Source organism: Terrapene carolina, unplaced genomic scaffold, assembly GCF_002925995.2.
Source record: "Terrapene carolina triunguis isolate 2854851 unplaced genomic scaffold, T_m_triunguis-2.0 Scaffold89, whole genome shotgun sequence".
NCBI lineage: Eukaryota > Metazoa > Chordata > Testudines > Emydidae > Terrapene > Terrapene triunguis.
Window position 1 is genome coordinate 23090296 of NW_020664440.1, and position 23855 is coordinate 23114150.

General features: G+C 41.1%; 1 protein-coding gene across 4 annotated transcripts in view; it reads right to left on the reverse strand.

Annotated features, from left to right (window-relative positions):
* Positions 1-1100: 1100 nt before the first annotated feature.
* SLMAP (sarcolemma associated protein) overlaps positions 1101-23855 on the reverse strand; it is a 92657-nt gene continuing 69902 nt past the window's right edge. For 2 of the 4 annotated variants that reach the window (XM_024220942.1, XM_024220919.1), the window contains 6 exons: positions 21472-21792; positions 18755-18872; positions 12555-12726; positions 9002-9136; positions 4076-4165; positions 2940-3026 (listed from right to left, as the gene is read on the reverse strand). In XM_024220942.1, coding sequence (XP_024076710.1) covers positions 4082-4165; positions 9002-9136; positions 12555-12726; positions 18755-18872; positions 21472-21792 — 830 coding nt within the window. In that variant the 3' untranslated portion in view covers positions 2940-3026; positions 4076-4081. Of the gene's footprint in view, positions 3027-4075; positions 4166-9001; positions 9137-12554; positions 12727-18754; positions 18873-21471; positions 21793-23855 lie in introns of all 4 variants that reach the window. The other 2 variants (XM_024220934.1, XM_024220926.1) reach the window with 1 other exon arrangement.

Here is a 23855-nt window from a genome sequence, read left to right on the forward strand (position 1 = left end):
CCTCACTTCTTCAGATGCAAGTGAAGAAGTGAGGTTCTTACCCACGAAAGCTTATGCTCCCAATACTTCTGTTAGTCTTAAAGGTGCCACAGGACCCTCTGTTGCTTTTTACAGATTCAGACTAACACGGCTACCCCTCTGATAGTTCCCAGGAAGAGCACTGTACTATGGGAAATACTGTATTGTATAGCACACATATCCATGTAAAGTATACACATTATGAGTGTCTGTGTATATAAAGTGAATATAAATATGCATATATGCTCATACATTCACCAAGTTAGGTACTTTTTTCTCATTTTAAATAGACATGCTAGATTAACGGTCAGCTGTTTGATGTTTTGAAGACTACTGAAAACTCACACAATTTTTGTATTTGTGTAAAGAAAATAATGCTGTGAAAATAATGAGGGCTGCCAATGATCAGGCATCTCAGAGGATACTCAAGTTTGGCGCCCCATCATGCTAAATCTAGCTGGGCTGCAAGGTGGAAAGGATTGCTTGCAGTTCCTCCATCTGGCCACCAGGAGCTACTATATCCTCAGGTTTCAATGTGGCCTCTCTGCCTCTCTTCTCCTTCAGACAACACCAGGTCTACATGGAGGCCAGGGAGGAGGCGGTCATGGTAGGAAGGTGAATGGAGCACGGTGGGGAAGAAAAAATGGTTAAAAAGGGACGGGGCAGAACTAGAGAAGCTAGTGGGAGAAGGAGGGAGACTGCCTCAAGCTCCTGCACTACCCTCAACAACTCCTTTCACAGCTGCCCCAGGCTCTCTGCACTATCCATAACCACCCTCCCACCTTTCCCCTAGCTTTCCATCCCTATTATAGGCACCCTCCAAGCTCCAACACACAAAAAATCTCTCTTCCAGATTTTTCCACAGAACCAAACCCCAACCCCTTGTACTCCCATTCCCTTTCTGCTTCAAACTAGACCTGGACAGGAGAGAGATTTAAATTTAAATTTAAACCAATGTGAATGTGAAATGAAAAGTAAAACCTTTTCGATCAAACATGCTGCAAACATTGTAGTAATCCCTAGCACACAATGAATTTAACACAGATGTGCGGTTTTCAAATGAGATTCAACTCAAACATGCATACGTAAAGTTATTTTATTAAATCATGCACATCACGTGTGTTAGTGCAAATAGTTTAATCTGTACTCGAGAAATTCTATTGTACTTATTATACCTTTACAAAATAGATTTAAAACAATTATTTACTTTAAAAAATGTAATTCTGAAGTAAAGCATTTCAGAACAATATTTGCAATAATCTATATACAAGAGGTACCGAGTACCACTGGCATATGAGTGTTTTGTGATTGGGTGGCTTCCTGCAACTGAAAAAGATGAAATGCTAACTAGGTGACCCAATATTATAGTCTAAAAGTCACTTGTGGATTTATTCTTCCATAAATCTAAAATCCTCCCATTAGCAATTTCCAAGTATTTTAAGATAGAACCTTTAATTAAAGGACAATGACCCTCAAAACCTCACAAGGCAAATTATATGCTAAACTTCTATTTAAATATTCAACTATAGCTGTTGATTGCCATTAAATATTTTAAAGCCAATTAAATCTTCGCTGAGATTATCTTCCTATTCTTAAATTTCCATTAGATTAATTCATTTTACTTTGCAATCCTTTAGTATATTATATAGGACCTTAATACAACTTTTTTAACTGAACTGTTGAGTTGCACAAGACAACTATAGCCAACACTTAATTCATTGTTTAACTACAGTGGTTACCCAATCAAAAAGTCAATAATGTATGAAGGTATATTATGCATATTGTGTCATGTAATGTTGATGCAAAAGTTTCTAATTACCAAAAGTAAACACTCTCAGCTTATTAACTTGATGCATACATGACCAGTTAGATGACTAACTTGGCAATAGCTTGCCTATCTGAAAAAATCCAAGTTACCCATAGATGCATTGTAGCACCTCCCATATTGAAGTTTTCATTAAAAACTTACCTAAATAGACAAATATTTCTCCAGTTCAGTTTTGAAAGTATTAAATGACTGAAAAAATAAGTTGCTAAAATGTGATCTGTGTGAAAATATTCAGATTTTAAAGAATGTGTCTCTTTAAATATATGAAATTTAATAAATTACATTCGAAATAAAGGTAATATAAATTGGATCACTGCACTATGTCCATCAAATGACCAAGATTTTGCTCCCAGAAATACCTTAGTTCACTCAAGAACACACACAAGCACACATTCCCACACGCGCACACAAAATATCCTAGGCAGGTGTTTGCCATCCAATGTCTTCTCTCTCTCTTTAAGGCTGGAAATGAATTGTATTTATTCCCAAAATTATTAATAAAACAGAATCTTTACTGAAGCAAAATATTTGTTTCCTTCAAAAGGCCTGGAAAGAGAAGTTATTTTAAGTCTTGTTCCCACTAGCTCAGTGACTTGCAGAAAGTAAAAATGGTACATTAATGTAAACAAATATTTCAAACTGAAAGGCACTGAGCATACTGCCTCTGTTTCCAAGTATCTGTAAAGTTATTTGGCATGGGTATCCAAATCAGAAATGTGTTTTTCTTTTAAATCTGGCAATCAGATTCTAAAGTAAAATATCCACAAACCTACCCATTATAAATAATTTGGTACCAAGAAGCCTACTTTAGGCCACCATAATAGTATTTAGAATCCCAACATACTAATTTAAAAATTACATGAAATTGTAAGCAAAAATATTGCTCACAGTAGAATGAAGTCATAATTTTATTCCCTCTTTATAGACAGATACATTTTATACAGTTTAAAGCAATGACCCTACTACTGTTCTCGCGCAGAGCTTTGTTGTATTAAGAGGTAAAAAGGAAGAGAATTAATCTGTTTTTTCCCAGTATGTGAATGATGCCAGCTTCTAAAGGGAGGACGGTGAATGGATTCAACAACAGTTCTCATGGAGAAGCTCTGGTTAGGCCTGGGTACAGCACCACAGCTGTTACAGCAACCAAAGCTGCCATCAGAGGCATCCAAGGCCATTGTCTCTGTGTGGAGAGAAAAAAAAAATCAGTATCATATTTGTTCTAGTTTACACTACTCAGTTTACCCCTTGGTTCCGATAAGTCCTGAGCACCTGTTGATAAACATCACTAATATGTTTCCCATGAACCCTTACTGTTGGGAAATCCTGACACCAAGGGGTTAAACCATATTTGGCCTACCACAAGGAACTCCAAGAGACGCAGTCATCACAATGGCATGTCACCACGAGTCTCTTTAGTCGTACTGTATTTCCAACTTTGTTACAATATGCACCTAGGATTATATCTTCTATTAAACCTTTGAGGGATTAAGATGCTTATAATATTGTTCGTGCAAAAGTATTGCTAGACCTATGCTATGCAATAAACAGCATCTAACTTCTTTGCTCTGTGTGTTTAAGCCAGATCTGAGATATTAGTTCTAAGTGGATCCTATCAAGGTAATTTTTATTATTATTTTACGTCAAGGGTAACAAGTATTTTACACAGGACATACTGGGAGATACTGTAAATGTAGTGCAAGCTTAGAGTTAAGAATGCAAACCCACCACCTATTTGTTATTCCCATCTTGTCCTTTTTCCACCTTCTTCACAGCAGTAGTGAGAAAAGTGAAAAAGTGTTCAAAGCCAGAGAGGAAATTCTAAATCCACAAATAAGAAATAAAGGACCAAATTTCAATTTAAACAGACAAACTTCATTTTCCATATTTGATTAAGTAATTACGTTTTCTTTCAGGTCCTGTCACTGCAGTATTTCACAAAATTTGCCCCATTTTGCTAAAGACAAACTGAGACCAAGTTAGAAGAGAGACATTCAAAACTGGTTAAGTTAGAATTAATTCATAGTTAGAAATATCACAAAGAAACCACACAGATGTTAAATGATTAGTTGATTGTTCAGCTTGACAGTATCACCACTACGGCATATTAAATGAAGGGGTTGCTTCAGGTAAATAAATATCCGTGAGCAGTTCACCATGCACTATTTTACAAAAATGGCACAAACAGGCGACAGGGACAAACATACATTGACTGAACAGTAGTGCTTGTACCTTTCTCTACCACAATGGGCCGTAACACCAATACAGGAAAGCCAGGATTAGGCCGATGAATACGGCTGGGACGGGTTGTAATATGGAAGGCTAAAGAAGGGAAGGGATATTAAAAATCATTTTTTGCTATAAAATCAATAAGGTAAAGATGATTTAGATGGGGGAAAATAAGTCAAAGAGTGAGTTTTGTTTTAATCGAAATGTATTAAAGACATCTAACACGATACAGCATGATCTAATTCGGTATACAAAGTTAGTACACCACTCTACTCAAATGAACATGGATATTTAAAAATAAGATGAAGTAAGCAGAAAAATGTTCTAAGGAAGCCTTTTGTCACCACTTAGAATTTAGGATTTCAGTCAAAATGAGGCTTAGACTGACATGTCAATCACATTACTGTCTTCCTTTTTAAAGGAAAAAAAAAAAAAAAAAGATGGGAGACTGAGCATGGCTTTTCCTTTACACAATGAAACCTCATCCAGGCATCCCTAGGCAGTGGACTCTGCATATTCAGAAGGTCCAAGAAGCACTACAGATTCTTCATCCATTTCTTCACACTCAGCAATTTTCAACCTCCTGCCCACAAGAAAAAATTCTCTTCCTATGAATAACCTACAATTATATCACAATGCAAATCCTGTGGTCAGGACACTTCTATGAGACTGCAACATTATTCAACATTAGCAATGAAGTGTACCACAATGATGGAGTACATATCCATCAGGGGACTCTGGGAGATGAAAATCTCCACCAGGGCATCAGCTTCTGATAGCTCAAATTGCTAAAATCTGAAAGTTGGACTTACGTCTTGATCTCACGTTGTGACAATGTTGTATTTCTAGACAAATTTCAGGCCATCAACATAACACATACCTTGTTTTAATTGCACACAAACTTGTTCAATTAGTTTTAATAGACACTAATACACCTCTTTATTTTGAGCTTTGGCTGGATAACCTCTGTCCTGTGTCATGAATTGGTTAATTCAATTTCAAAGGAGTGACTGACATAGGTGATGAGAATTGGTAACTAAGTTTATTTTTTAAACTATCCTTAGAAGACTCCTGCTTTTTCTGTTTCTCTAGCTATATATGTGTGTACACACACATACTCAGGAGTAAGTTCAGATCATGCTAGATGTCTTTTTAGTGCTTTTTTGTGCTGAAGCCATGTTGATTTCATATAGTCAGCTAAATGAGTTAAACTCATGTTTATAGACTTCATAGAATAAGTTACTAACAGATTTTAAAAAAAAAGTAATACAGGCATTTCAAGCATAACTTCAAATAAAGGTCAGTATATATGAAATTTAGAAGATGTTCTACACTGTGCAATACATGCCTTGAATTTATGCTAATTTAAATTTGTTTTAATCAAAGCAATATCCAATAGACAAGTTATGTGTAATTATAATCAAGGCATTTTCATTTGTGCTGTAAATCCGAGTGCCATCTTCCCACAAGAAGCATGGTGGTAGAAATAATCAATGCAGTGCCAAAAGATTTCAAATTCATCAAAGCACTTTACATGCTCAGAACCATTCACATGGATAAGTCCATCACTTAAAGTCTCAGGAAATCATCAATAAACTACAAACATGCAAAATACAGGTAGCTCCATAGGTCTATGCATTTAGAACATAACATTGGATTTTAAAATTAATTCTTCACCCCTTCAAAAGAAAGAGGAACACAAAAATCCTGTGGATTTCCAATATGAGTTTGCAAATGGAGTAAAGGAATTTTCTCTCCTCTAGCATTTATAGTACATAGAATGGTCTACTGCATTTTATTTTAGCGATCATTACATGCACCCATACAACATGCATGACATACATTAAAAGCAACCACCACATTAAATGTACTTGCCCACAAAAAGACAAGACAACCTTTTTATTCTCTCCCCACACCACCCTGAAATGTAATGAGTTTCCTCATTGCTGTCCTCCTGTCAAACCAACGCCTGATTAAAAACATGCGCCCCATATATTATGATGGAAGATCTGTAAACTCAGGTTTTGGCAGGCCACAAAAGGGAGGAAGTTCCACAGTTGGCATCCTTTCTTCCAAAAAACCTTAGCCAAGAGTGAGGTGAAAGATGATGGCTTCAGCCACAAGAAGAGGTTAGTGGTACTTGGAAAAAACTTCCAGCCCCTTGGAAGCTCCAGGATTTTTTGAGTCACCTAGCAAGATTAACTAAATTTGCAAAGTTTTAAAAATGTCACCCCATGAGTGCTGAATTGAGGCTCCTCTTAGGAGTCCCTCCCTCCATACACTCTTTGCTGTTGCTCATCTTATCCTGACCTCCTCCAGCCTCCCCATTCTCTGTTTCCCCTCAGTCCTTCCTCCTAGTTTCTCATTGACATACTTAGTTTGCTTCCTGAGGTCTAGGTTCTTAAAAGGTTAAGTATAAGGAGTCTACCACTTACCACCAGCCACTCAGGGGATGTCTACATTGCATTATAAACTCAGGCTCGGACTCAGGTTTGAGCCCAACCCCCCTACCATCCACACATAAATCTATCTGACTCAGGTCAGCAAGCACTCAGGACCCAAATTCTAGGACCCAATCAGGGGGGGTGGGACCTGTTGAGACTTCGGTCCTAGCTCTGTCAGTTTGCAGTCTGGACGCAGATCAAGCTATAGATCCAAGTCAGAAGGTCTGCATAGTGCAACATGGGTGTGTTAGCACAGTTGTGAGACCTGGGTCAAGCAATTGTAAACCAAAGTTTTGAATGCAGTGTGGTCGCTCAAGCATGGGCTTGGAAACACCTAGTCCACAAATGTGGGTGCCACAGACCTGGGTTTACAATGCAGTGCAGACATACCTAATGTATTCCCTGCTGAATCAGGCCCTTTTTCCTGTTCCCTCTCACTCATAGTGCTTAAGGCCAAAAGGGACCACTAGAGTGTGGTCTGTCATTAAAAATTTGGAGAAGGATTCCAAGCAGGAAAGAAACTGGTGTGAGATTACCACGAACGGCACATAAAGCAACAAGAAGACGGTGAATGTGGCCTCCCCTTTTCTTTCCTCCTCTCCCAATTCTGCTGCATGTTAAGAGGTCTACAGGGTAGTGGGGTAGTTATACTGGCTCTAACAGCGTGGGTGGCATTCAAGGACGCTGTGCTTTGTAGGCACCAAAAGCTGTCTCTGGCAGTACACTCAATCCTGTGATATATTTAAAATTAATTACTACAGAAAAGATCATTCCAGTTACTCAGGCTGGAAAGCGTAGTGCATTTGAGCTATACTTCCCAACCTAAGTTCCCAGTAAGCTGCGCGGCTCAGCAGCGGCCTATTTAGTGCCGCGCAGGCACTCAAGGAACCCACCTGGGGACCTGCCGCAGCCGGAGGAGGGATGCCCCTCCCCCGCCACATAGCCCGGAGCCCAACCTGCCGCGCCAGGACCTGCTGGGGTGGCATGGCCGAATTGGGCCCAGCCGTGGTTGGGGCGGGGCAGGGTGGCCAGGGCCCGCGCCAGGCACAGCTGGAGCAGCCCAGACCCATTGTGGCAGCGTGGCTGGAGTGGCGCATGGCTGGAGCGGCATGGGGCTGGCTGTGGCCAGCCCTCCCCCTGCCCGGACCCAGCCGCGGCAGCTCTCCCCCAGCCCAGACCTGCGCCTATCCTGCAGCCGCAGTCCCAGAGCTGCTGCAGCGGGGAGAGGTGCCCCTCCCCTGGAGCCCAGGTGTTGCTGTGGGGAAAGAGCTGGGGGGAGTCCTCTCTCCCTGCCATAGGCCCTGAGCACCCTCCTGCACCCCAAACCCCTCATCCCCGGCCTCACCCCAGAGCCCACACCCCCAGCTGGAGACCTCACACCCCTGCACCCCAACTTTCTGCCCCAGCCCTGAGCCCCTCATCCCTGGCCACATCCCTGAGCCTGCACCCCCAGCCGGAGCTCTCACCCCCTGCACCCCAAACCTCTGCCCCAGCCCTGAGCCCCTCATCCCCGGCTCCACCCCTGAGCCCGTACCCCCACCTGGAGCCCTCACCCCCTGCACCCCAACCCTCTGCCCCAGCCCTGAGCCCCTCATCCCTGGCCCCACCCCAGATCTGACACCCGCAGCCGGAGCCCTCACCCCCTGCACCCCAATCCTCTGCCCCTCATCCCTGGCCCCACCCCAGAGCCCACACCCCTAGCCGGAGCCCTCACACTCCTGCACCCCAACTCTCTACCCCAGCCCTGAGTCCCCTCCCACACTCCAAACCCCTCAGCCCCACCCCCCACCACATGAATTTTATTATGTGCACCAATATGAAGGTGATGTGTCACACACCACCTCCATATTGGTGCACATAACAAAATTCATTCTGCACATGGGTGGGAAAAATTAGAGGGAACACTGTTCTCAATGTGTGTAGCAGTAGCCCATCAGGGCCCTTTGTCCTTAAGAGGCAAGACCAGGAGACAGTCAGAGGATAACATTTACTGAACAGACCACCACACAGAAGGAAAATATCCTGGGAAAGATCTGTTTTTCCTGTTATTTTTAATAAAATTGTGTGTGTCCAGGTCTTTTGACTTCTGTACAGAAGATTTTCAGAGAGGATTTTTTGCATTTTTGTGTGAAGTGAAAACGTTTTACCTGGCTCTGTTTGCTAGTCATTAGTCCAGATTTTTAAAGAGAGCAGAAGCACAGGGACATGTGTAAAACAGTATATGCAGTTATGCACCTAATTTATGTGCACAATTACTGCAATTGTGTATTCAATCTGCATATTTGTGCATGCAAATACACAGGAATCTAAATGGTTACTTGCATGTACAAAGACAGTAATGCAGCACACATTAGGTATGCAATTGCAGGTGGATTTTTGTACACTTCCCTTTTGAAAATCTGGTCTTTACCATGTAACACTCAGATGTTGTCACAATCAACAGACTTGCCATCACAGAGGCCCAACATAATTTGTACAGACTTACATTGTTTCCTTTTTCTTGTAGCAGCTTCAGGTTGTCTTTACATTGTTTGAGCTCATCTGTGATTGATTGCTTTTCCTGCTCAGTCATCTCAAACTTCAACTTCAGCTCTGAGAGTACAGTTTGTGTCTTTTCATACTAAAGGCAAAGAAAAAACCATCTACAGACTCATCTTAAATTGGACATTAGATGTTAAGTTCTGTTAAGGTAAGTCAGTGAAGCTTCAGAAACAAAACCTTCCTTATCAATCACGTTTCAAGATAATTTGGTCAGAACTAGCAGTTCCATATAAAAACAGCAGATGAGAGATCTGTTTGGATGATAATTAAAACCATCTTATATCCCAAAGAAAAACTACAACAAAGAACCTTTTTTCATTCTTACTGAAACAGTCTTCTAAGTTTTCTTTTTACTACAATTTCTCCCCCTTGTGTTGAAGGCTTAGAACTAGTTGCATGTATGCCTTTGCTTTTTGATAGCAAAGAGACTCATAACATCCTACTGCAGGTATAACTAAAGGAGAACAAAGTCTTATTTATATAGTGCCTTATCTTGCATGATACCAACATCTTTACTAATGACATATGCTATATTCATAAATTACTTCACCTACCACTAGGAATGCAGCCTTCTTCTTGGATAGAAGGCAGCAACTACCAGTGTACACCACTGCACTACATTTTAAAAAAAAGTAAGTAAGGACCACCATTATCCAAATGAAACTGCTTGGGGAATTTAAGAAGGCAGAATATAACACCACAAATCTAAATTTAGCCTAGAAATTGAAGCTACACTCCCCTAACATTAATATAAAATGATATGCAAACTTTAATGACAACTTCAGTAACTCTTTTACATTTCATTCAAAAGAGCACATCCAACCACAGTATGCTCCCTATGGACATACCAGGGCATTAGTTCAGAACAGACTCAAAGAAGTATTTCTCCTACTAAATAACTCAATCTACTTCCTAGAACACTCAGATGGTGAAACCTACAAAGGAAAACTATTTGCTAACCAGATCAGACACTGCTTTGTGATATAATCAGCAGTGATTCTTCATTAGAATGATTTTAGTTGCCTAGGATATTCTGAGATAGTCCACTAATTCTGGAGTTTATCATTTATTAACACAGACAAACAAAAATATTTTCATAAGTGGGGGATGGGGAGGGGGGGAATTATGCACTTCTAAAGTGGGGTGAATTCACTATGGTGTGTCATGTGAAACTACAGTGTGCTGGTGGCCAACTACATTGACAGCAGCGCCTGAACATATTCAACTTATGTGCCACACCAAACACAATGTGCTTACAGTATCCCTCCTTAATCAAGAGGGACAATAATTAGGGCTGTCAAGCAATTAAAAAAATTAATCACGATTAATTGCGTGATTATGCTGCCCGCTTCTTGTTTACAATGTCACCTGAAAGTAAGAACAGGTGTTCGCATGGCACTGTTGTAGCCAGCGTTGCAAGATATTTACGTGCTAGATTTACTAAAGATTCGTATGTCCCTTCATGCTTCAACCATCATTCCAGAGGACATGTGTTCATTCCAATAACTGGTTCTGCTTGATAAAGATCCAAAGCAGTGCGAACTTATGCATGTTCATTTTCATCATCATGAGTCAGATGCCACCAGCAGAAGGTTGATATTCTTTTTTGGTGGTTCGGCTTCTATAGTTTCTGCATCTGAGTGTTGCTCTTTTAACCCTTCTGAAAGCATGTTCCACACCTCATCCCTCTCAGATTTTGGAAGACACTTCAGATTCTTAAACCTTGGGTCGAGTGCTGTAGCTATCTTTAGAAATCTCACATTTGTACCATCTTTGTGTTTTGTCAAATCTGCAGTGAAAGTGTTCTTAAAATGAACAACATGTGCTGGGTCATCATCCAAGACTGCTAATAACATGAAATATATGGCAGAATGTGGGCAAAACAGAGCAGGCGACATGTAATTCTCCCCCCAAGGAGTTCAGTCACAAATTTAATTAATGCATTTTTTTTAAATGAGCATCATCAGTATGGAAGCATGTCCTCTGGAATGGTGGCCAAAGCATGAAGGGGCATACGAATGTTTAGCATATCTGGCATGTAAATAACTTGCAATGCCGGCTACAAAAGTGCCATGCGAACGCCTGTTCTCCCTTTCTGGTGACACTGTAAATAATAAGCGGGCAGCATTATCTCCCACAAATGTAAACAAATTTGTTTGTCTGAGCAATTGGCTGCACAAGAAGTAGGACTAAGTGGACTTGTAGGCTCTTTTGTTTTTGAGTGCAGTTATGTAACAACAACAAAAATCTATATTTGTAAGTTTCACTTTCACGATAAAGAGACAACACTACAATACTTGTATAAGGTGAACTGAAAAATACTATTTTTTGTTTATTATTTTTACAGTGCAAATATTTGTAATAAAAAATAATATAAAGTGAGCACTGTACACTTTATATTCTGTGTTGTAATTGAAATCAATGTATTTGAAAATGTAGAAAAACATCCAAAAATATTGAAAACATTTCAATTGGTATTCTGTTGTTTAACAGTGTGATTAAAAGTGCTTAGACAATGTGTCAAACATTCCTCTGTCAAGGGAAGCTTGTCCCTATCATTCAAGGTCTATAGGTATTCAAATTATTTTACAGGCTACAAGGCAACCCTCACAACAGATCATTAGGGGGGCTAGAAAGCATTGCTTTAAGCATTAAAGCAGAGGTCTCTACCATTTGAGCTAAAAGTAGCTGCTCCTTTATGGATATAGAACTTCTATAGTTATAAAGTTATATGTTAACAACATTAATTTACATTTTTTCTGAAATATGAAAATGGTATATAACATCATAGTGATTAATTTATGACAAAGCAAGGAAAAGGATTACAAAAAGGATAATGAAAAATCCACCAGTGGCTGGATAAAGCTTCTCTAATTGTGTTCATGAGGAAAGGAACTAACTATTGCAGCTTTTTTCCCCATAGAGTATGTGCTTCAGCAGCCTCATTTGAAGGATTCTAACTTTATCATATGCACTTCTTAATCACCTTCAAAAGTCCTGAGGATCCAAGCGAGGCTCTATTAAATAGGAAGGACACTCATCTTTGCAGAGGATGTGAATTCCTAATGCTTAGGAAAAATGGGTGTCTCTAATATAGTACACGCATTGTCTCAGAACAGTTAATACCTATTTATACAGGTTACTGAGAATTTAATGCTGTGGTCAAGAATATGACTGCCTATCTGCCATCTCAATGGTAGTCATAAGTGAAAGCTGCCCATGAACAGCATAAAAACCAGTGCACTTTGCCTGCAAAAGCAAATATTTAGAAAGTTTCCAAACACACACACACACCTTACTTGAGCTTCCCTTTTAGGTTTACAAATTTCCTCATTTGTGCATCAAGTCCCACTCACAGAGAACCACTTATATTAATAACAATTTTCAGAAGTTTTGAGGTCATAGCTATTTTCACTGCATTTCCATCTAGCTAGCATAAATATCAGTTGCTGGTCATAGGATCAAATCATAACAGGAATTAATGTATTTCCTTTTACCTCTTTCTGAACATCCTTTGCTTGATTCTCAGCTTCACTGAGTAGAGTTTTTAGACTAGCTGCATCGCGTTGATGTTGTTCCTTCAAAGATCCCATTTGATTTTCAAGTTGCTTTCGGGTCATTTCAAGAACACTTAGATCACTGGTTAGCGCTAAACTCTGTTTCTGAGAACTGCAAAACAATATTCAATTCATACTTCACATTTTAAAATAAAACATTTACATGATTTATAAAGAACTTTTTATCCCTAAGAACTTTACAAACTTTTACAAAGAAATTTTGGCCAAGGATTAATATTTTTTGGAATATCTATTTATACACAGAAAATAATTACAAATACTTTGAGTAGAAACTAACTCACAAGAACATTGCATCTCAATGAGATAGTTACAGTATGCATAATGTACATATATCTACTTCAATTTAGTTCATTCTAGCTTATGAGTAACAATTAAATATTTTGAATATTCTAAAATAGAAAATATAATGGTCTTCATGAAAATCTAGTTATTTCATAAAGTTTTGTACTTTATTAATGTAAAAATCTGTAAATTAATAATTAAATACTAAGTATTTAAGCTAAGCAATTGTAATTTGTGCCTATAAAATATAAGCAATAGAAATATGAACCACTCTTTTAGAAACCATCGGCTTTTTTTTTTTTTTTAAATAGAAACAGATCATCTGCGTCCCCACATTTGAGCATGAACATTTTATGTGAAGAAATACAAGTGCAAAAGTGATCACATATTTATGTGCACAGACCACTGCAACTACTTTTAGAAAATTGGACTGTGCTATATTTTTACCTAGTCAGGATGAAGTAAGATACTGTGGGGAAAAAGACTGGTGCACATCCTCAGTGAGAATATACCACTAGTGGCCTGGACTGGCAGCAGAGGGTTGCTGGGAATATATCACAGGACTAGATATTGTTATATGGGAAACTGTAATGGGGAGGTGTGGTGGTGTCAGACTGGATACAGTAGAAACGTGGGGTAGGAGAGAAGAAGGAAAATGTCAGGAGTTAGAGAAAATGGGAGCAGAAGTAGAATGAAGGGAGATTCATGTATAAGATTTGGCTTCAGTTTGCCTAATACAATGACTCATCCTTTTTTGGAATGCTCCACTGCAGGGAACTTCCATTGGTAACTACAACTAGAACTTATGGCACTGAGAACATAAATATAAAAGGGTAGGTACATGGTAAAAATTCAAGTCTAAAAGAAGAAGAGGTTACTCACTTTGTGCAATAACAGCTCCCATCTCCCCAATCCTGCAGGTCAACATGATGGCTACTAAAAAGGCCATCTTCATAGTTAAATGGAGCATAGAACAGGTTCCCATAGATTCAAATGGAGGTCTCAAGGTAACTAAGGACCAAGTTTAGGTTCTAGGTTTGGTGGGGACTTTAATCTGGGGTAGAGATTCCCCAAACTCTCAATAAACCTAGATGATGCCCGGTGAGCAAAAAATGGAGAATTCTTCTACCGGATGATGAAAGGCTGATATTGCAGCCAAATGGGCCTTAATCAGACTAACTTTCTTCAGATTCAACAGGTAATACAGAATGACAAAGTGGCACAAATTCAGGCAGGAGGCAGCACCACCACCACCACCAATGGAAAAATCTCTTCTATTTCTGCAGGTAAGTAGTTTGGGTTGACCTCTTTCTACTAGTCAGTAACACCTGTTGTACTTCCGTAAAGCAAGAGGATTCTAACTCCAGGAACCATCAAGGAATCATGCTCTGAGGTGCAGAACTCCTACAATGGTGTGAAGCACATGACCCACATCCTACAAGAGGACATGAGAAGTGGTTGAGCTTGAATTAGATGGTTAGACACAAAGGTGGAGCTGGTAAGGGTAACAAACTTGTCTCGACCTGACTGGCACTATAAGGGTAACTCTGGTCCTGTCTGATTTTGTTCATCACCCTTAGTAGCAGCAATGTTGGGGAAAATGCAGAGAACAGACCTTTCTTCCAAGACAGAAGAAAGGCTTCTCCCCTCTCAAGTAGAAAAAAAGGGCATCTCTTGTTCCTGCAGATGGTGAAGAGATCCACCTTTGGCAGGTCTCCATCTTTTCAATATGCTGTGGAGAACTCTTGAGAGTCTAACTGCCATTCATAGTCCTGTGAGAAGAATCTGCTGAGGACATGGCTGTGGTGTTCTGGATACCTGGGAGGGTGGACTGCTGAAATTTGGATTTGATGAGCTATACACCAGTTCCGTAATTTCATGGCTTTAATGAACAAGGAGACGGATCTTTCTCCTCACTGCTTGTTGACATAAAACATGCAGGATAAGTTGTCAGTCATGACCCTGTGTGACAAAGTTCCTCCTCTATCTTGGTGGGTCCTGCGCTTATTGGTGGATTTTCTTGCCGCAGAGATTCACCATGTGGGTTGGGGAACAGCCCAGAGACCTTCCCCTCTGGAAGAACCCACAGTCCAGGTCAATTGGGAGGTTTGGGGGGAACCCAGGCCCGCCCTCTACTCCGGGTTCCAGCCCAGGGCCCTGTGGAGTGCAGCTGTCTATAGTGCCTCCTGTAACAGCTGCATGACAGCTACAACTCCCTGGGCTACTTCCCCATGGTCTCCTCCAAACACCTTCCTTATTCTCACCACAGGACCTTCCTCCTGGTGTCTGATAACGCTTGTGCTCCTCAGTTCTCCAGCAGCACACCCTCTCACTCTCAGCTCCTCACACTCGCACCACAAACTGAAGTGAGCTCCTTTTAAAACCCAGGTGCCTTGATTAGCCTCCCCTTAATTGATTCTAGCAGCTTCTTCTTAACTGGCTCCAGGTGTCCTAATTAGCCTGCCTGCCTTAACTGGTTCTAGCAGGTTCCTGATTACTCTAGTGCAGCCCCTTCTCTGGTCACTCAGGGAACAGAAAACTACTCACCCAGTGACCAGTATATTTGCCCTCTACCAGACTCCTGTACCCCACTGGTCTGGGTCTGTCACACCTGATTGATATGTCCCTAATGAGGAGTATGAAATGAAAGCAGTGTTCCTCAGAGCCAAGACTGATCTGGAGACTGGTTTTCTGAATTGTCCACTGCCCTGAGTCATGAGGGCATTGAAGTGGGCTCTTTGTCCCAATTGTGAACAGTGGCAGGTGTCCATCGCACAGTGTTGGCTGGATCTCACAGCACCTCGTTAATGGGTACTATCACCCTGGAGGATGTTGCTGACTGCAGGATATCCAACAGTTTCTGCTGTGAGTCCTTGACTTCTTCAAATTCCATTTGAAGAGCATCCACAAACCCCTTTACGAGATCTTGAAATTGCCGAAAATGGTCGGCCAGGGATGGTGGTAGAGGCATAACAAGGATAAAATAGGTATTTGAGGGGTGGCCTCTATCTGCCCTAGCCTTCTGCTCCTCAAATGTCTCCTCCTGTGTGTGGCGGGGCGTGGGGAGCGCTGTTTGGGGAGGAGTGGGCTGTACAGCTCTAGTACCCTATGAGATGGTACCAGTAGTCTGGTGAATTGCTGCTGATAAGCAGCTCAGGGGTCCCAGTCCGGTCACTTGGGGCGTCCCACACAGGTGTGGGGTGGCATTCAGGGTTGGTTCCACCACCCTTAATGATGAGTGCAATCTTCCCTGTGACTGTCAAAGAATGGATTCCTGAAGGAATATGTTGAAGAACCCTGAAGAGAAACAGAAGAGACCTCCTGGAAGTCTCCTTCATCCTCCTCACTATTATCCAATGGAGGGGCACCGGCAGAAAATGGTGGAAAGTTATGCGTTACTGGAGGATGGTGGTCCAGAGATCAGGGTCTTGGTACCGAGAGGTGCTCAATACCCATGAGAAACAGGGACTCTGGTTCCTTCGTTACAGACAGGTCCTTTGTGTATCTGAACTTTTGTGGTATTGAGTAGGGGTTCAGTAGTAATGCAGTAGCCGAGGACAATATCACATCACACTTGATGGTGGGCGTACCAATGTAGATGCCAATGATGCCTTGGCGCTGCTGCTTGCTTGGTACCAAGAGCATTGGTGCCAACGGCAGGGCTGTGCTTGATGGTGCCAGTCCAGAGTGCTCATGCTTGTCCTCCTCATCCCTAGAAGAGGGTACCAAGGATGTGCCTCTCCTTTGAGCTCCAGGACTTTCCAACCCCACCGGTTTTGAGGGAGGAGTCCTTCGACTGAATGGTATAGAGTCGAGAGGTCTAAGATTTGAAGGCTGTAGATGTCACAAGGGACATGGGGGGTTTTTGGAGCTGGTTCCTTAAGATGAGAGTCCACATTTCTCTTTTTTGGAAGGCTTCCCTCAAGCCTCCAAAGTATTCCACTTCTTAGGGGAAGCCTGTGCCGAGGTTTAAGGGACACTGGATCTGTTCAGAGCAGATTTATGGGTGGGGGAGGAGTCTCCTGACCCGACTCAAAAGCTGGTCAAAGGGAGCACTCTATCATCAGCAATCTGAGTTTAATCTCCCTCTTAAGTCTCTCAGAGGAGAGAGAGAGAGAGAGAAGTAAAACAATCCTCTTACTGCTTTTCTTTAACTATAACTATTACTAACAACTAACTAATCTTAAACAACTCTAGAAAAATAGAACAGCTGAGACATGCTCAAAGTGGACATGCTAAGGCTCTGTCTCAGGCCAAGGTGGTTGAGAAGGAACTGAAGATAGTTCTCCCACACACCCCTAGATAGCCTTGGTGTCCAGCACGAGGAAGCATAATGCTCATAGGCTGGTCAAACGGACACTGCTAATTGACCATCTCCGATCAAGGACTCAAGAGGTGCATGGGCACCTGAAGCGGAGCACCGATGTGGATACTACTTGAAGAAAAACAGGTTATTGTCCCAGTACTGTATTCTAGATGAATTATCAAGACACAAGATTCCAAAAGTGAAGACAAAAGGGATAATGGAGGAAGAGGGGATAAAATGGACAAACTACTACTGTGTAAGCTGGATGTTTTAGGCATTCTTTAGCAGTAAGGTAAAATAACTCAAGAATGAAGGAACTACAAGATCAAAACATTCTGAATAATCCTGTCACACACACACACACACACAAAAAAAAAAAAAGATACCTGTGAAGTATGTACTTGTTGTAAGAATGGGAGATTTATCTTTATTAATTGCCATAACACTGTAAATGAAATACATCTTACAACACAGTATCACTTCAGTGAAGTCTACCGTGACTAAGGCTAAGATTTTGTCATGGATATTCTTAGTAAAAGTCGCAGACAGGTCACAGGCAATAAAGAAAAATTCACAGAAGCCCGTGACCTGTCCCTGACTTTTACTAAAAATATCCATGATAAAATGGGAAGGGACAGTGGGGTGGCTGGGAGTCCTGGGGCCCTCACCACCCATGGGGGCTCAGAGCTCCGGGGTCCCCCTGCCCTCTCCCCAGTGGCAGGAGCTGCAGGAATCCCCCTGTCACCACCGGAGTGGGGAGCTGTGGGGGCCTGCCTGTCCCCCCCATGGCGGCTGGGGGAGTCCCCGTCCCCCACAGCAGCCAGGAGCTGCCGGGTACCCCCCCCCCCGTCTGCTGTGGCTGGGAGCTTTGGGGCCTGCTGCCTCAGGTGGTGGGGGTACTTCGCAACTCTCTGCCACTGTGGGAGGCGGCGGGACCTTGCAGCTCCCAGCTGATGGGGCTGAAATCATGGAGGTCTTTGAAAATCATGGATTCCGTGACTTTCGCGACCTCTGTGACAAAATCGTAGCCTTAACCATGAACATTAGTGATGTGACAGAATAGAGGATCCTGCAATCCTATTTCAATGTTATTTGCAAGCTCCAAATGTTAAGCATTTTCTAATCCAAGTTTTTATACATATTTTTTTCTTTTGGGCAGTAAAGGAAGACAACTTTTACTAAGTTTAACCAATGTTAGAATGCATATTCCCAAGTCCCTATTAAAGAGGCAAAATTTAATTTAAAATAAGATGGGTCATCTGAAGCATATTTTATGTTCATTAGTAATATACAAATATTTAAAAAAATAGAGCACTAAATGTAACTAATTGTAAATGTGAATTGTTCTTTGATCAAAACTAACTGTAAATCAAAAGTTAATAAAATGCATAAGATACACAAGAGAACTGGAATGTACAAGCTATTTAAAAAACAAAACAAAAAACATAATTGGCCCCTAATTTTTAAAGTCCTTTTTAGCTGTTATAGAAACCTAAGGCCATTTGTAACCTTTAGAGTCAGTAGCTCTTACCTATGAAGCTCCTTCTCTTGTCGCTGAAGTTCAGATGCAAGCAAAGTATTCTCATTCTTTAAGGAGAGGCATTCAGCTTCTAGATCACTCCACTCCTTTCTCAACTTTTCAAGTTCACCTGTAAACAATGTAAAGTTACTCTGAGTAAAACAGTCAAAGCAATAATGTTTCATGTGCCCTCAAAAAGTAACAAGGAAAAATCTGAGAGGATTTGTAAAAACTGTAACTTGTCAAGTTGATTATTATGTTATATAAATTTTGTAGCACAGAACTAGTATATATCAAATTATAAGCCAATATTAATAGTTTAAGACACTTAAACACTTAGATTAGAATCACAGAAGATTAGGGTTGGAAGAGACCTCAGGAGATCATCTAGTCCAATCCCCTGCTCAAAGCAGGACCAACCCCAACTAAATCATCCCAGCCAGGGCTTTGTCAAGCCGGGCCTTAAAACCTTCAAGGATGGAGATTCCATCACCTCCCTAGGTTACCCATTCCAGTGCTTCACCACCCTCCTAGTGAAATACTTTTTCCTAATATCCAACCTAGACCTCCCCCACTGCAACTTGAGACCATTGCTCCTTGTTCTGTCATCTGCCACTACTGAGAACAGCCTAGCTCCATCCTCTCTGGAACCCCCCTTCAGCTAGTTGAAGGCTGCTATCAAATCCTCCTTCTCTCTTCTCTTCTGCAGACTAAATAAGCCCAGTTCCCTCAGCCTCTCCTCATAAATCATGTGCCCCAGCCCCCTAATAATTTTTGTTGCTCTCCACTGGACTCTCTTCAATTTGTTCACATCCTTTCTGTAGTGGGGGGCCCAAAACTGGATGCAATACTCCAGATGTGACCTGACCAGTGCCGAATAGAGGGGAATAGTCACTTCCCTCGATCTGCTGGCAAGGCTCCTACTAATGCAGCCCAATAGGCCGTTAGTCTTCTTGGTAACAAGGGCACACTGTTGACTCATATCCAGCTTCTTGTCCATTGTAATCCCCAGGTCCTTTTCTGCAGAACTGCCATTTAGCAGCACTAAGAAATAGTGGCTATTTCTTGTAAAAAAAAAAAAGTCTTTAGAGGTCTATTACTAGAATTTGAAAACTGAAAAAGTTATGGAAAAGTTCATTTGAAACATCTGCTTTTCCAGCCACTGACATCTAACTACAAAATTATTAGCACTAGTAGAGTTCAGGAGAATCAGAAGTTACTAGATGCCATACATGTCCTTGAGCCACGTAACACAGCATTCAAAGCAAACAAAGCAAACACTGGAAACTTGAAATCAAATCTGTGAAAATCAGCAACCAGTGCAACTAGTAGAGAAAGTCTTGGGGATGCAGTGACAAGAGACTGGATTAGGCAAAGCTCTCTCAGGGTAAGTCTACACTGCAATTAGACACCCATGGCTGGCCCATGCCAGCTGACTTGGGCTGCGGAGCTGTTGAATTGCATCCCAGGCCTGGACATCTACACTGCAAATAAACAACCTCGCAGCTCGAGCCTGAGTCAGCTGGCATGGGCCAGTCATAGGTTTTTCATTGCAGTGTAGACATACCTCAGAGGCCTTCACAAAGAGTAATTAATGCAGAGTTCTAAATCTTGTGTAGGTACCAACTTCCATCTACACACCACTGAAGAAATTTCAGTACAAGTATAATTTATATTGCTCTTATTGTATATTGTAATCTGTATCCTGAGCTCCTTGAAATTCTTAATGTAGATGTCAGTATGGGAAGTTTGTATCACTCTTTCCTCTAACATAGGTTCAAGATAAACACCAGAATTGGGGTTGACACTGGAAGATGCTATTGGAGTGCAGTTCTGTAAGGTGCAGTTCCATTCATCATCTATATTGTTTTTGTATTGATGCCCATCATTGTAGTATCTGAGCACCTCGCAGGTTAGCAGATTGGCACAACAAGATCCCTAGTGAACTTCTGGTGTCTCTGGCTCTCTTACTTTTTCTTTGATCAAAGGAAGATCGTCTTGTAGTGAGAGAGATTGGTTGGGAGAAGTAGTTGTGTCACTCTGGTTACTTGGAAAAGCTTTTGTGAAAGAGGTAGATCTTGAAGTATGCCCTAAAGGTGCCAGACTCCACATTAGTTTTCTCTCTCCTGGGAATTTGTTCCCTAGCTGGATTCCCTCCTCTGAGAAATGCCTTGTTGCCTGCTCTCACATGATCATGGTTTGCAACCTGTATTGCCGAATATGAATGCAATAGTCTTGATAGACTGCACTGAAAGGATCGATTCCTTGAACTGGCAGCAGAAGTGAACTGGAAGCCAGTGGATCCTCCAGGCCTCTTAGCCAAATGTCTAGAAGATTACAGCTACAGAGGTTTGCTGAGTACTTTGCAACTCCTGTGGTAATGTATATTCCTATAATATGTGGAGTTTGCCATGCTTTTCAGCTAGTGCCACTATACTCTTATTTCAATGAAAAGCATAGCTAAGTTTATAACTAATATCTTATAGGAATAATTAGACAAAATTTAAACTGCTATTTAAGTGACAGAAAGCAGTGTAGAATTATTCTGTAGTGTATTCATGCAAAGTTTCTAGTTAAATTTCAGATTTGTTTGTTTACACTATGGATTTTGATAGTAAAGAAAATACAGAATAATAATGGCCTGAGTAATTTAATTCTAAATATCTGCCATTCAGACATCTCAAAATGATTGTGACAGTTCCCATCAGGATGAGCCATGACTTTCTTACCTTGTAAACGAGTAGCTTCCTCTCTCTGCTGATCCTCACACTGCTGACATCGCAGCTGGAAACTGGCTTGAAGATTGACAATTTCTTTTTCGTATTCTGAGGCTTCTTTTCGCCAGCGTTCAAGTTCAGCCCGCACCTCCTGCAGCTCTTCTTGCAAAGCAGCAATATCAGTGTCTCGTTCTGATGCAGCTTTTTCTGCCCCTTGTTGAAGTAGCAGAATCTCATCTTGAGCACTTAGCAATTCATCTCGAGTGCTTGAAATTTCATTCTCCTTTTCCTCACGAAGATTCTCAATATCTTCCTGCAACCTATGCAGCTGGGCTAGAAAGGAATGTATACATGTACAGTATAGATTTTTCTAAGCTATATTTATTACATTTGAAGAAAACCTAGAGGGAAAAAACTCCTTCCTTAACCAACTGAAGCTCAATGGAATTAAAAAACAAAAACGTGATTCAAATAGTTACATAGGAAATATTATACTCTTAAAAAAGTACAAGTGGTGATTTATCTCTGTTAGCACTATATTCTAAGTAGATTAATAATAACACCTCTAGCACCTCAGTTCCAGATTTAACTTCATAGTTGGGATTAAACTTTGGATAGGAATGGTTTCTCCGGTCCAGGATGTTTTTTCTGGTCTAAGTAAGAATGAGTCAGAAATACCCTCGCTCCAACACCAGAATAGCCAATATCCCAGTGGCTAGGGTACTCACCTGTGAGATCCAGGTTCAAGTCCCTGGTCTGCCATTGTCTACATCCCTAACTATCAGGCTATTTGTTATTCTAGGGTTGGTCTCTCCCAATCTCTCCCGTTGGAGCTGTTACACTCTGTAAAAATATTCAGTGAAGAAGGGACTCAAACCTGGGTCTTCTATATCCCAAGTGAATGCCCCGACCACCAGGCTATTGGCTATTCTGGGATCTCTCTGTGGTTTTCCATGAAAACCTTTTTGATAAATTTAGCATAAAACTTTTTAATTTTTATTCCCCCATCAAACCTGGCAAAGGACCAATAAATATTCCTTCAGTATGGAATATTTTTTCTTGAAAAATTTTGAATTTTAGTGCAGTCTCAGTTATTAATGAATAGAAAGGTCTCAGAATCCTTTGGGCTAGGGTCAAATATGGGAAGATTCATATCCAGAGAATATTTTTTCAGAAAGCTATTAGCATTTGAAAAATATGGTCATGTTGTAGGGTAATCTTCATTGTAACAATAGCTGCCAGGCAGTGTTAGAAAGGTTTCTGAAACATTGGCTGTAATTTGGAGAGCTATCAAACGAAGTTTCCATGACACCTTTTCTTATTTAGGCAACACACAAAAACCATTACCTCATCTGATCTGAATCCTTTAATTGTACAATGACTAATTACATGGGCCCTTACAGTCTCCCTACTCTTCCTATCCATGGATGGAGGGAGAACTACTTTTGTGGAGGTAGGGATTCAGCTGCTTCTGTGGCACTACCCCTTCCCGTCCCCCACTCTTCTCTGGACATCACAGATGCGGGTCAAGGAAGAGTGGTAGGACAGAGGTGTGATGAGTCTGACCACTGTCCACTCTCTTAACCCCATACAGATCTCCTAGAAAATATACTAGAATATCTTCCAGGAGTCCTTGGGGACAGTGAAACCAGAGAGTTCACTGTAAAGCATAACCGGCAAGGAGGTAGGGAGATAGCAGAAGAAAAGAGTTAGAGCAGAGACACAGGGCCTCAGTGTGGGTCTGCCAGGTTTGTGGACAGGCTCTGTGGCTTATTTTTTGCCAGTGGCAAACCTTCCCCACTCTACAAAATAATAGTAAAGAAACAACTTGAGGGATCCTTGAGATTTCTCCTCCTCCAGAATCAGATTTCCCGCTTTTGCTACTGCTTTGTTTGATTGGAGACAGTTTTCGGCTAGGTTGTTAACAGAGCAGCCAGCTTAAATCAGATTATTCCTCAGATTTTTCTGCAGGAGGACATTATCCTGGGAAAGGCCTACATATTTTTGCTGGAAGGCATATGCAGTACTCTATACACTTTTCAGTGTGAGTGGTATATTACTGAAATTATCACCTGTAAACTCATTTGCTGTAGCTATTTTTCTTCTCATAGAAGTTGTTCTTCCTTAGTTTGGTGATGGTTGCTTCCAGATCCACAAGTGTGAATGCAAGAGTGATGTAAGCATTGGATTCCATTTTGCTTTATCTGTTTTGGGCTGGAAAACTCATGCTTTGCTTATTTACCTCAGGTGGAAACAGCTAGTAATGCCATTCCTTCATAAAAGTATAGGTAGTGGTTCCACTAAAATTTTTATTATTTCAGATTCTGAATTTGGAAGTTACTTTGGAATGGACAGAAGAACTTATCTAGGGAAGTTTTACCAATAAGGAAAGAAGC